Source organism: Thrips palmi, unplaced genomic scaffold (assembly GCF_012932325.1).
Source record: "Thrips palmi isolate BJ-2018 unplaced genomic scaffold, TpBJ-2018v1 HiC_scaffold_4, whole genome shotgun sequence".
Taxonomy (NCBI): Eukaryota; Metazoa; Arthropoda; class Insecta; order Thysanoptera; family Thripidae; genus Thrips; species Thrips palmi.
Genome location: NW_023144631.1, coordinates 5100543 through 5112158, shown reverse-complemented (window position 1 = coordinate 5112158; position 11616 = coordinate 5100543). Strand labels below are relative to the sequence as shown.

General features: G+C 40.8%; 3 protein-coding genes across 3 annotated transcripts; 1 reads left to right on the top strand and 2 right to left on the bottom strand.

Annotated features, from left to right (window-relative positions):
* Window positions 1-244: 244 nt before the first annotated feature.
* Window positions 245-6481, bottom strand: LOC117649519 (interaptin-like). The gene is made up of 21 exons (XM_034392388.1): window positions 6463-6481; window positions 6137-6274; window positions 5949-6048; window positions 5756-5856; window positions 5327-5648; window positions 5049-5243; window positions 4866-4954; window positions 4570-4770; window positions 4249-4488; window positions 3894-4148; window positions 3676-3798; window positions 3432-3593; window positions 3155-3345; window positions 2859-3070; window positions 2644-2778; window positions 2485-2567; window positions 2166-2372; window positions 1848-2060; window positions 1576-1767; window positions 1306-1479; window positions 245-1222 (listed from the first exon to the last, which is right to left on the bottom strand). The coding sequence occupies exons 2-21, from the start codon at window positions 6254-6256 to the stop codon at window positions 908-910; spliced, it is 3630 nt and encodes a 1209-aa protein (XP_034248279.1). The 5' UTR covers window positions 6257-6274; window positions 6463-6481; the 3' UTR covers window positions 245-907.
* A 435-nt stretch (window positions 6482-6916) lies between these two features.
* Window positions 6917-10178, top strand: LOC117649525 (guanosine-3',5'-bis(diphosphate) 3'-pyrophosphohydrolase MESH1). Its single transcript, XM_034392396.1, has 3 exons — window positions 6917-7122; window positions 7493-7692; window positions 7818-10178. Exons 1-3 carry the CDS (start codon window positions 7002-7004, stop codon window positions 8037-8039), a joined length of 543 nt encoding a protein of 180 aa, XP_034248287.1. The 5' UTR covers window positions 6917-7001; the 3' UTR covers window positions 8040-10178.
* LOC117649523 (probable phosphoserine aminotransferase) lies at window positions 8247-10436 on the bottom strand. Its single transcript, XM_034392394.1, has 8 exons — window positions 10248-10436; window positions 9907-10037; window positions 9712-9827; window positions 9449-9610; window positions 9268-9362; window positions 9012-9181; window positions 8661-8930; window positions 8247-8554 (listed from the first exon to the last, which is right to left on the bottom strand). Exons 1-8 carry the CDS (start codon window positions 10302-10304, stop codon window positions 8449-8451), a joined length of 1107 nt encoding a protein of 368 aa, XP_034248285.1. The 5' UTR covers window positions 10305-10436; the 3' UTR covers window positions 8247-8448.
* Between the last annotated feature and the right edge of the window lie 1180 nt (window positions 10437-11616).

Below are 11616 nucleotides of genomic sequence, written 5' to 3'. Positions count from 1 at the left end.
TGGAGCACGAGAACTTTTGCCTGTACTCCAGTAGTTACAATGTGCTTCTATCCGTTGGATGTCCGACGCGAACCTTATAAATTAGTTGCATAGTTTCCACTTTGGCGTCACTTCTACGGCACACGCACACTAGTATTTTGACCCTAGGTACTACTTTTTTCGGGTTAGGCGGCGCGGGAAATTTCAAGCGAAGAGTCAAGTCAAGAGGTGATTTGGTTTGGTGGTAATAAATAGTAAAAACAAATTTAGTAATGAGCACGCACAGATGCACACACGTGAGTATATTTTGAATTAATATAAAATTCACATAAATTTATGTTTAGAGTTCATCAAAGCAATAATACTAGTTGGTTAAGAAAATTTTTAAAAAACAAAATATAGTCCCAAGATACACATGTTTATGAAAAAATATACTGTAGGTCATAAAAACAGCTATACTGACCCCTCCTGAATGGCATTATAAATCAGAGGAAGGATAAACACAAATATTACAAGACCTGCCTTATTCTATATTTAACTGGTTTGAGATCTACTGTGAGGAGTACCAAATCATAGCCTAAATATAGGCACTATTCTCTAAAAGCAGTGTGCAATGCAGCACTTTATACATTACACATCTTATTCATAAACAGGTTTTAAAATCCCACAGTGGATCCCAAACCACTTATTTGTAGCTGGGTAACTTATGTTGGCACTTAAAAGAATGGCAGTTGTAGCAAGACATTTGGCGCTTGGTAGAAATAAGGTTGTTGAGCAAATATTTGGACATTATTTCAACAAGTTAAACAAGATAAAATTCACATTCAAGTGAAATACATGAATAGGTAATAGGATAAGATAAGATAAATGAAACACACTAGTATTCTAGACCAAGTATCTATACCTTCTACTATTTGATTTGAATGTTTCATACAACTACATCATTCTTTAACTTCTTTTCTAGGTCTTTCATCTGTCCTTCATAGTACAACTCTATTCTTTTGAGCCGCTCTGTCACTTCTTGTTCTTGTCCATTAACAATGTCTGTGACCCTTTCTTTTACTCGATTGAGAACCTCACTGTAGGAAGATTGGAGACGACTCCATTCTTTTGCCATGTGCTTCTCTTTTTCTTCTGATACCTTTTTGTAATGTAAAGCAGCTTTCCTGGCATTTTTATATTTTAACTTAAGTTCTTCCAGTTGAGCTTGAAGGCGAGTTTCTCGGTCCTGCAGTTCTTTGGCCTACAACAATAGAAACGGGACCATAAAATAATGTAGTTTTTGGAGAGACAGAATAAACAGAAAAAAATGCTACAGCCCTATACCTCATCAGCCCATCTTGTCAAAGCCTCAGTCATTGTAGTACGGTCTTGTTCAGTTTGCTTCTTCAGTTGTTCTACAAACTTTAGGAGCTGCTCAGGACTTTCTGCATCCGCATTGCCATTCACATGGACTTTTCCTTTAGATAAGTTTTGAAGCTTTAAGTTCAAATCTTCAACCTGCAAATATAAGAAACATGCAGTGCATCAGTACGACAAAAATAAGAGGGTAATTGAAGTAATTTAAAATTAATTGTACCTAATGAAAGGTCATACCTCTTTAGCTTTAAGTTGTAAGGCATTTTTTAAGGAAGTCAAATGCTTTTGAAAAGTGGATTCCATTTCCACTAACTTTTTGGCAAAACTACCTAATTCACCTCTGTGCTTTTCCTCCATCTGAGCAATTTCCTCAGCAAAGTATTTCACAGTTTCTTCTTTAATGTGCTCTTCAGCCAAAGCCAAGGCAGACTGCAAAACAAAAGGATTAACTCACAATAAAATAGGCTACAATAAGGAACAGCTTAAGATACTTGTTGGTTGTTGCTCACCTTGTGCTTAGCATCTAAAGCTATGAACTTCTTTTCTTCGTTGGCTTTGAAGTAAGCACTCACTTCTGCAATTTTTTCATCAAATTGTTTTCTTAAAGCTTGCAAATTGTCTGATGAGGAACCACCAACAACATGATCAGTATTTACAGACACTTCTCGAGTTGATGGTTTGATTCTACTGAGTGCTTGCAAATATTCTTCAAGCTGGTTGTCCTATTCAGTTGAAAAAAAATTAAATATTAGGCGCACATATAAAATTTTTAATACAAAATATGCAAATAATAATAGGCAAGCTTTTTATTGTTCTATAAAACTAACCTTCTGCTTCAACTGAGCTTCTAAAGAGTCCTTATCAGCAATCATAGCATCCATTTGTGACTGGAACTCTGAACGAAGTTGTTTCTCCAGCTGGAGAACTCTTTCTCGAGACTGTTTTAGCTCTCGACTGATGCGCTCAAGCTCAGCTTGCTGTATTTGTGGAGCTTCAATTGCCTGTTTTCTCAAATCATCACATTCAGCCTGCAGCTGTAAACAATGAACATAAAGTCATATTTAGCATTCACAGCGAGAAAAAAAGAAGAGGATTGTTTGTTAGCAAACAATAATATAATCTATATTGACACAATGCAATGACAACCTTTTGTATATTTAGGCTGTCTTGCTGTAAGGCTGTTACTTGCTGTTGAAGCTGCTCTGCTCGAGCTGTGGCTCCATCTTTTTCTAAACAGAATAATGTGTGGTCAGTTGAGACATAAAATTTTTCCATCAATAATGACTTTTTTCAGACTATCTTTACCTTTCTGCAACTGAAGCACTCTAGTTTCATTTTCTTTACAAAGGGAAGCTATACGTTCTTTCACTTTCTCTTCAAGAAGATTTTCTTTCTCTAGCAATGCCTTTGAACTGTTCACTCTCTCCTTTTCAAGATCGTCTGTCAAAATTGGCCATTAATTACTGGCAACCCCAATCACCAAATCAAATGAGACAACTTAAACAAAGGTTAAAAGTTACCTCGAATGCGCCTGTTTAATTCACGCTCTTGTCTGTGTAGATCTTCAAGAGACTGTTGCGCCTCCTTCATGTCCTCCAGGTCCGAAGTAAGTTTCCTTACTTGGCTCTGTTCTTCTTGAAGTTCAGTGAGCAAAGCCCTCTTTGCAGAACAAACTTCAATATATAGTGTTTTAATCTCCTCACATTCTTTCTGGGCCTGCTCCATCCGTACTCTTAACAAAGGAAGAAATTATGAACTTAATAGGCATCTTCATACCAGACATACAGTACACTGTTAAAAAAGAGTCATGCCATACCTGTAATCAACAACTTGTGCTTCCAATTGGCGACTACTTTCTTGACGCAACCGAGCAAGAGATTCATCATGGAAATGAAGGAATTCAGCAGCAGAATGATCAACTTGGCGGATTTTAGCTTGATCCAACTGTAGTTCCATTTCAGCAAGCTGCTGTCGTACTTTGTCATAGTCAGATTTGATACGTTCAAGCTGAACAGGGCAAAGTTCATTTATAAATATATTTATCACACTACTACAGTACATCAAACAAAGAATAGTAGAACAGAGTTCACTACCTTAACTTTTGTTTCCTTTAGATCTTTTTCAACATTTTCTTTTTCTCTTTTATACTTGTGAACCTGATTCTGCAGACTGTTGAATTCATCACTTTTGGACTGTAAGGCCTTGGCTTCTTCTTCCTGGATCTTCAATCGCTGTAAAACAGCTGTCAGATTTTTCTGAAAGAGAAAGAAGAGATAAAAATAAAACCCTTCATAAATATGTATTTTTAATTTTAAAAGCATGGGACATAGGACTTACCTTAAACTTTTCAGCTTCAACAAAGTAAACCTTTTCTTGCTCTTTCATGGTTTTAATCTTTTGGTCACGGTTGTTCAGTTCTCCTTGAAGTCTTTTAATTTCTTCTCTTTTTGATTTTTGACCCTGGTATTTATAAGAGAAGACACAATTCTAATTTTGTTCATAATTTCTTTGATTATCTGATTAACTCAAATAAGAAAAATAAAAATGAAACATACTTGCAAGGCTCTGTGGAGCTCATCTCTAAGCTGAACAGTGAGATCATCTTTTTCTCGTTGAGATTTTGACGAGCGTCTTGAATCCTTGCTATGATCCATGCTTTTCTCAGCTCTACCTCCAAGGCTGTGTCTTCTGCTAATTCCCAAGTGTGTCATTGAATCAGTTTCAAAACTAGAATCTCCATTACTGAGAAGTCCCATTCTTGTGACAGCTTCATATTGCTTAAGATCTTTCTCAGCAGCCTCAAGCTTTTTCTGGTGGCACCAGAGAAACACATCTCATGAATACTAGCATTGCAACAATATAAAAGAAATAATACAACAGAAAAAATAAATTAAATAAAAAATTACTTACAGATGCTTCAGAAAGTTTTTGCTCCAGAGCTTTGCGGTCAGAAGTAAGTTGGTCTACCTGAATCCTCAGATGGACAGTAGCTTGATTATCTACAGAGTTTGCGTAGTCACGAACTTTTTGCTGTGCCTCTTCAAGCTGTCTATTCAGTTCATTCACCACCTTCCCTTTCTCAGTAATGAGGGCATCTTGCATGCGCTGTGCGTCACTAAGTTTGCGTTCCAACATGCAACATTCATTGTCCTACAGCAAATCCAATGAGTAATTACAAAATGAAAGAAATTAAACCATCTCAGAAAATTATTACTGTTCAATTTATTATACCTTTTGTGAAAATTTTTCAGTCAAAGTCTCTACATGGGTCTGTAACTCTCTAATTTGTGTCTCATGTTTCTGTTGCATAGTCTTGAGGAAGGACTCAACATTCTTTTCGGAGGTCAAGCCACTACTACTTCGCTGTAATATTGAAACTTTTTGAAGGAGTTCAGCAGCAGATGCTTTAGCTATAGACAGGTCTCTTTCAGCCTAGAAATAAAGGAGAAAGCATTGATGACTTCATCATTAACTTGGGGTTCAATAGAATAATTATTTTCCAACATTTATTTCTCAACAGCACCTACCTCTTCTTTGGATTTTTCAAGAGATATATTCTTCAAACGAAGATCTTCAACATCCCGTTGTAAGTGAGATATTTGAGTTTGGTACTCGCCTGTTGAAATGAAATAAAGTGCCATTGAGTGGAAGTGCAAGAATCATAGCAAAACAAAACAAAAATTGCTGAGGAAGGAAAAGCAGTGACTCACTCAATAAGTTCTGAGCTTCTTTGTGTGACAGGAAGGCACCCTGTTTCTCTGCTTCAAGAAGGAGGACTTTCCTTTTGAGTTGCTCAACCTCTGTGTCCCGCTCATGTCGCAACCTTGCTAGCTCCTGGTTTAAATTAGAGACCTCTTGCTTGCTAGAGGTGAAGAGGATCATTAGCTGGTCTTGGCTATTTATATCTAAAAGAAATATAGGAAGAAGTTGCTTTCATATTAATATTGATCAAAGGTGGTATGAAACAGCACATCAAACAAAATAATACCTGCTTGTCGATATAGATCTTCATTGATATGCTGACCATTGAAAGATCTCTGATCAGTACCATAAATATTTCCGTTGGTTGTGAAGTCAGCTTGCGGGATTGATGACAAATATCCAAAATGATCACTGTCATGCTGGTTTGATATCATATGCTTCATGTTCGATATCTCCTCTGGATTGGCATAGCCGTTCGGCGAGGCTCGGGTATGAGAACCAGCTGATGTTCTAAGTCTTGACATAACTTGATTGACATCAAAATTATCTCCATTGGTTTCATAATGCGGTTGAGGATTGGCAGGACTTTGGTATGATCCGTTTTCAAACTGCAACCAAAACTATGCTTACAACAATACTCATTGTTAAAATAATTTTTTTAAAGTTCAGTCTGTTTTGCGAGTTATAAATAAATCACACAATTCGTACAACATACTTGGATGGGAGATGCTGACGAGTTGGATTGAACATGGTTGTTGTAGGGAAAATACAGTGGTGAGTGATGATTGGAACCAGTGCTGCCTGCATTAGAATGTCCTAGCAGAACAAAACCAAATGATTACTATGAGAGCTTTCATCTTCTGATTGGTACAAAGATAGGGAATTTTATGTATATTGTCATAAAATACCTGCAAACCCATTATGATGCAGGCTGCTCACTGTACTTTGATCATCATCATCTTCTTCATCCATTAGGTCATCGAAAGCATCAGTTAAAAGATTCTTCAGCTGTTAAAAGAGTACGAGATAAATTAAGAGATTTAAGTCAGTTGAGAAACTTGAACTGCTACGTTAAAAGGTGTTTTGTTGCCGATACCTCCTGATCTCGTCGTCTCTGATCTTCAAGTGCTTCTTCCTCTTCTTCTCTCTGGTTCTGAGAGTTGTTGAGGTTTAAAGCTTCTGGCTCACCAGAAAACAGGCTTACGCCTGGATCCATTGCAACATAAAACTGGGACTGGAAGAAGAGCAACCGCGCAACAAAAGATTAAGTTTAGTCAGAATTAAGCCTTGGCCACACTAATCCAACCTGGCAGTTCTTCAAGCCCAATTATCACAATGACCAAATAAGGAATACTACAGTGAATAATCACATACTGCGAGATAAGGACATTTACTCTCACTATTTATGTATGAAGATATTACATGGTTAATGGCACCGGGTATAAAACTAGTTAGCAACAGGTGAAAAATGCTACCAGCAAGTTACGATTTAAAAATCAGTCCTCGTGTACTATTCAGAAAATAAATGCAGCAATCTTACTCCAGGGTAAAGCGTAAACAACACGGAAAGGTTAGTTGTTTGATTACATTTCAAAATCAGTAATCATAGGCAAATTCCCGCTAGAGAAACGCCAACCAGCGCTAATGTTTTCGTCGCCTTCTCGAACAGTGCACTTAAAGCACTAATATATAAGCTCATCTTACCAACATACACAATTACATTTTCCAGAAACGCAAGGTTTAAAAGATCAAATAAACCATCTCATCATGGTTTAAAAATGTAATTCAAAATCGATAAAGGTTTTTCAGACCTCATGCAATCCGCCTATTAGAATTAAAAACGCTGCGAGCTTCATCAGCCTTTTTGTTAAATGTTGGCAAGGTATTACTGCTCCGGGTTCAAAGGGGCAAGTCAGTGAAGCAGTCTTTGGAAGTTCCTTGACTCTACTCAAATTTTCGTCATGAGTGATTGCGTTGACATTCTTGGAATGCTTGTGAAGTGTTCAAACTTTGCCGCAGTAAAGCATTCCACCCAGAGAAGGAAGGATCCAGCAAAAACTCCGTACATCAACCACCCAATCGGTGAGATCACGTACCCCGTAAGGTTATGTTTATGCTTTGCAGCGTCGGCCAGGGCCTACCTTGCCGCTTTTCGCCTTACTCTCCCGGGGTCTTTACGGGCCCTAGTCCCCTTTGTCCAGCGAATCACATTCGTGTAGTGTTTCAAGCTGAGGTTTCCTCGACTGTGCTATGTCATTGTGCCCTGAAAACTGATGAAGATGCTAAGGCTCTCACCAATGAATTACTTGAGTATTGGTGAGGATAGTGTCCCGTTCTAGGTTTGTATTCTCCTTGTCAGTAGGTCGTATTATTTTATGTCCATATTACTGTTCCGCCAGTAAAACTTGTTGATGTGCATTTAATTTTGAGACTGTATTTATTCTTTCTCAAGGTGTAGCATATATTCTCACCGAAGAGGGTGGTGTGAGAGATGCTTCTGTGATTATGGCTGCGATTCTTCATGACACAGTGGAAGATACTGATACTACACTGGATGAAATTAAAAAAGAGTTTGGGCACCAAATTGCTGGTATTGTTGCTGAAGTAACTGATGACAAAGCCCTCCCTTATGATGAACGGAAACGCTTACAGGTAGTCCATATTTTGTGTGAATGCAATACAAGAATCATAAATGGTTATTGTGCTTCTTGGAAATTAATTATACTCCTTTCCTGTTCAAATAAATTTTCCTCATTGTTTTTAATTTTTTATTGCAGATTGTTCATGCACCTACATCTAGTCGGGAGGCAAAATTAGTGAAACTGGCTGACAAATTGTATAATCTTAGAGACCTTGAGAAGGCTACTCCAGAAGGATGGTCAGACGAAAAAGTTGCTGAATATTTCAAGTGGTCATCCAAAGTTGTTGAAGGACTTCGAGGAACAAATCGCCAATTAGAAGCAAGCTTGGATGAGATATTCTCTCGTCATGACTTATAAGTGTGGTCTTCAAGGAAATGATAGCTTTGGACTGTAATGTAATTTATCAAAATATTAACATTTCTCTGAAGGCTTTAAAATTTAAAAAATAATTCTACCAAACAATTGACAAGTACAAAAAGAGAAGCTAAAAATAAAAAAACTGAAGAGAATGGTCTGATAATGTCTATTTGATACTAGCAAGTGGCAGTAAACATACACATCAAGTAGTTTGAAATGTTTATTATTTCTGAAAACTGATGGTGTATATCAGTATGCATTTATGTACAATACAATGTTTGTCATGGCACAAAATTGCAGTCTTATGGCTCTGGAATGTAGATTTTAAAACTGGTTCTGTAGTATGGTTTGTTATTAGCTACTGTAGTAATGTTCAGTATAGCAAAGTTTGACTGTCTTGCCCAGGATATTATTTGCTGTTCTGGTCTTTGAAAGATTTCATATAGTTGACAAGGGTTTCTGTTTCTTCATATGTGACTGCATTGTAGAGAGAAGCTCTGATGCCTCCAACCAACCTGTAAAACAAGGAACAGGTGAGCACAAAGGAGAATGCCAAGGTTACATGCAGTATCGTGTCGAACAGTTACTGATTCTTTATGGCTTTACTACTTTTTTTATTACCTGTGTCCTTTGAGCTGAATCATGCCGTTTGCTACTGCTCCCTTGAGGAATGCGCTTTCCAAAGCGTCATCTCCATTTCCATTTCCACCAACTCGGAATGGCACATTCATGTGGCTACGGCATGCAGGCTTTACAGTGCTGGTGTAGAAGCCATTTGAAGAGTCAATGAAATTGTACAGGAGGCTGCTTTTCTTTTTAGCAGCAACTTCCATTGCTTCAACTCCACCTCGTCTCTTGATCCATTCAAATACTCTCCACATAACGTAAATTCTGGAATAAATTTGTAGTGCAGGTATAGTTCTCGTCCTAAGAGTAAAGAAATGCTGGGGCACTTGTAGATGCAATACATACGCAAAGCAAGGAGGTGTATTGTGAAGAGAGTTGTCCTTGGCATTGATGGTGAAGTCCATGATGATGGGACAAATTGGTAGAGGTGATCCCAAGAGATCCTCTCGAACAATAACTAATGTCACTCCTGATGGTCCAATATTTTTCTGAGCTCCAGCAAATACCACACCAAACTGCATGGGCAAAGAAAAATAATTGTAGGTGCATGTAGTTATTTTATCAAGAAATCATGAACTGCAGACTTAAAAGCAGGTAGTACCTTGGTGATGTCAAACTTTCGAGACATCATGTTGGAAGACATATCAGCAACTAGAGGCACTCCTTTGGTATCCGGGATGTCAGGAAACTCAATACCTGAAGAGAAGATTTGCAAGTATTGATTTTGTTTGAACTAGATACACTGGAATAGCTATCTGGTTCTTCTGAAATGAACTTCATACCATGGACTGTTTCATTGTCACAGTAGTAGACATAAGAAGCCTCTGGGCTTAGCTTCCATGAGGCAGCAGGAGGAATTTCTGCATATTTATCAGTTTTTGGTAAAACAAGATTGACTTTTCCATACTTGGCTGCTTCCTTTGCTGCCTTGGATGACCAAGATCCTTTAGAAAAACAATGATGAAAATTAAATTAGTTGCTTTATCCACTGATACATTGACAGGAAATACAAAACAAAGTGGATGCTGTTGCATCATGTGTTTACCAGTTACTATGTAATCAGCTGATCCAGTACGCCCCATGAGATTAAGAGCTACAGCTGCAAAAAGCCCAGTGCCACCTCCTTGTAAAAATATAACTTTGTAATTTGATGGAACATTCCTGTTAAAATAAATTGAACATATTGATAATTGCTAAGCATTGTACTTTGTGAAAATTGCGGGGTTTGAATAGTACTTACAGAATGTCTCGTACTGCTTGCTGAGCCTGATCATTGATGTTGCTGTAGTCTGGCGACCTGTGACTTAGCTCCATAACACTTATTCCAGATGTGCCATAGTGAACAAGCTCCTTCTGCACTTCCAGCAAAACCTGTATGATTTCAAATCAAATTATTAGCTTGATTGTTGTCTTCAAATGCATGTCTTATAGTGTTTTTTTTTTTGATCTTTATCTCTTTTTGAAAAATATCGAAGATTAGTATACCACAATAAACAGTTGCTGTTCACCTGATTGTTTGTTTATTAATGAAACCTGTTTCTTCAACTACTGGGTCCCTGGGTGGCCCTTTTTCCTCCTTACCTCTTCGGGGAGTTTGGCGGGCCCCGCCCCGAAGTTGATGGTCCTTTTCTGGGCCATGGCTGTCTGCCTGGAGTCGCGTGCGGCTGAAGCCTGGACAAGCGGTAATCGGCTTCTCTGCAGGGAGTACACGGCGCACCGGGTGCAGCGGCTCGCGGCTCTGTTACTACTGGCTCGGCGTTGGATTCGGACGTGTCATGCCCGTCCACTGCCACGGCCCATCGCCGGGCGTCCCCACCACCGGCCCGCGATGTGTTCATGTCGTCTCTGTCGTTCGCCGCTGTTCGCCGCGGCCGGCAGCGCGTTGGAGCGAGACGGCCGCGCGGTCTCCCTCTCGGCCGGCCGGCCTTCTTTCCACTTGGGCCCCCCGGCCCCTCCGGGCCCCGCACCCCGCTCCTGCTCGGCGACAAACACCCAAGAAAAACACGCGTCCTGGGCGGATTCCTGGGGCCCAGGTGTGTCCCGAGGGAAGGCCTGCACTGCCTGGGCCCTCCAAGGAGGCTCCGCGCGTGCTTCGCGAGGTGCTTCGCGAGGTGCTTCGCGAGGCCCTTGGGGAAGGCCGGGAAGCCGCGAGCGCCAAGCGGCAGCGGATGATGCCATCGACCAGGGCGATTGGGCCTTTCGAAACGATCACCACAGTGATATGATAAAGTTTTGTTGCTACCGGGACTGCAGCGCCCCGCTGCCGCCGGCTGCTTTTCTGTCTTCTTTCTGACTCGCGAGTCTCGAATTCGCGCCACAGTACAGTCCGCCTTCCCCTCAACGCGGTCCCCGTCCATGACGGCCTCCGCGAGGCGAAACCGCCGGCGGCGGACGATTTACTTGATGCCCGCTGTTGGAGGCGGCCGGTTCGCTGTCGGAAACGAAGAGTGCGGATGCTGCACGCTGCGCTGCTACGCACGAGGCGCCAGCCGCGCCAGCACAAGCGCGCACAGGGTGGGCCCTATCTCGGGCACTGATCAAACAACAGGGTGTCGCCATGCGAGGCGGGCGTCTACTTTACGTGCCTGCCCTCCGAGACGCACTCTATGATGGGAAATCTACGCGCCCACGCTTCTGGAGACTGGAGATTCCCCAGACGGCTGTGTCTCGGGGCGTTGAGATTGCCTCCCTCCTACCCCCGCGCCGCTCGACCCCGCCCCGCCCGCGGTGTACTTCCCTGTAGGCCCTCCCTGGTCCCCGACTGGTCCCCCACACCCACTCCGCGCGTCGTACGTCCCCTCGATCATTTTGGGGTCAGTGCGTGAGTCAAGAGACGTCAAACTCTCTGAGCCCTTTTGGTCAGCAATGAGGCGAAATGCAGTCAACAAATGCGTGACTTTGGCCCTTCCTGCATTTCGTTAAACTCTGATGACTTCCTGGCGTGAATGCA

Excerpts from the sequence above, each read along its gene's own strand:
- LOC117649519 (XM_034392388.1), bottom strand. The coding sequence starts at position 6,256 with ATGGATCCAGGCGTAAGCCTGTTTTCTGGTGAGCCAGAAGCTTTAAAC. Across the intron at positions 4,771-4,865 it reads TTGAAAAATCCAAAGAAGAG|GCTGAAAGAGACCTGTCTAT; the intron begins GTAGGTGCTGTT and ends CTTTATTTCTAG. Across the intron at positions 2,568-2,643 it reads AGTGCTTCAGTTGCAGAAAG|AAAAAGATGGAGCCACAGCT; the intron begins GTAAAGATAGTC and ends TATTCTGTTTAG.
- LOC117649525 (XM_034392396.1), top strand. The coding sequence starts at position 7,002 with ATGAGTGATTGCGTTGACATTCTTGGAATGCTTGTGAAGTGTTCAAAC. Across the intron at positions 7,123-7,492 it reads GTACATCAACCACCCAATCG|GTGTAGCATATATTCTCACC; the intron begins GTGAGATCACGT and ends TTCTTTCTCAAG. Across the intron at positions 7,693-7,817 it reads ATGAACGGAAACGCTTACAG|ATTGTTCATGCACCTACATC; the intron begins GTAGTCCATATT and ends TTTTTATTGCAG.
- LOC117649523 (XM_034392394.1), bottom strand. The coding sequence starts at position 10,304 with ATGGCCCAGAAAAGGACCATCAACTTCGGGGCGGGGCCCGCCAAACTC. Across the intron at positions 10,038-10,247 it reads CCGCCAAACTCCCCGAAGAG|GTTTTGCTGGAAGTGCAGAA; the intron begins GTAAGGAGGAAA and ends GAAATCATACAG. Across the intron at positions 8,555-8,660 it reads ATTCAGCTCAAAGGACACAG|GTTGGTTGGAGGCATCAGAG; the intron begins GTAATAAAAAAA and ends CTTGTTTTACAG.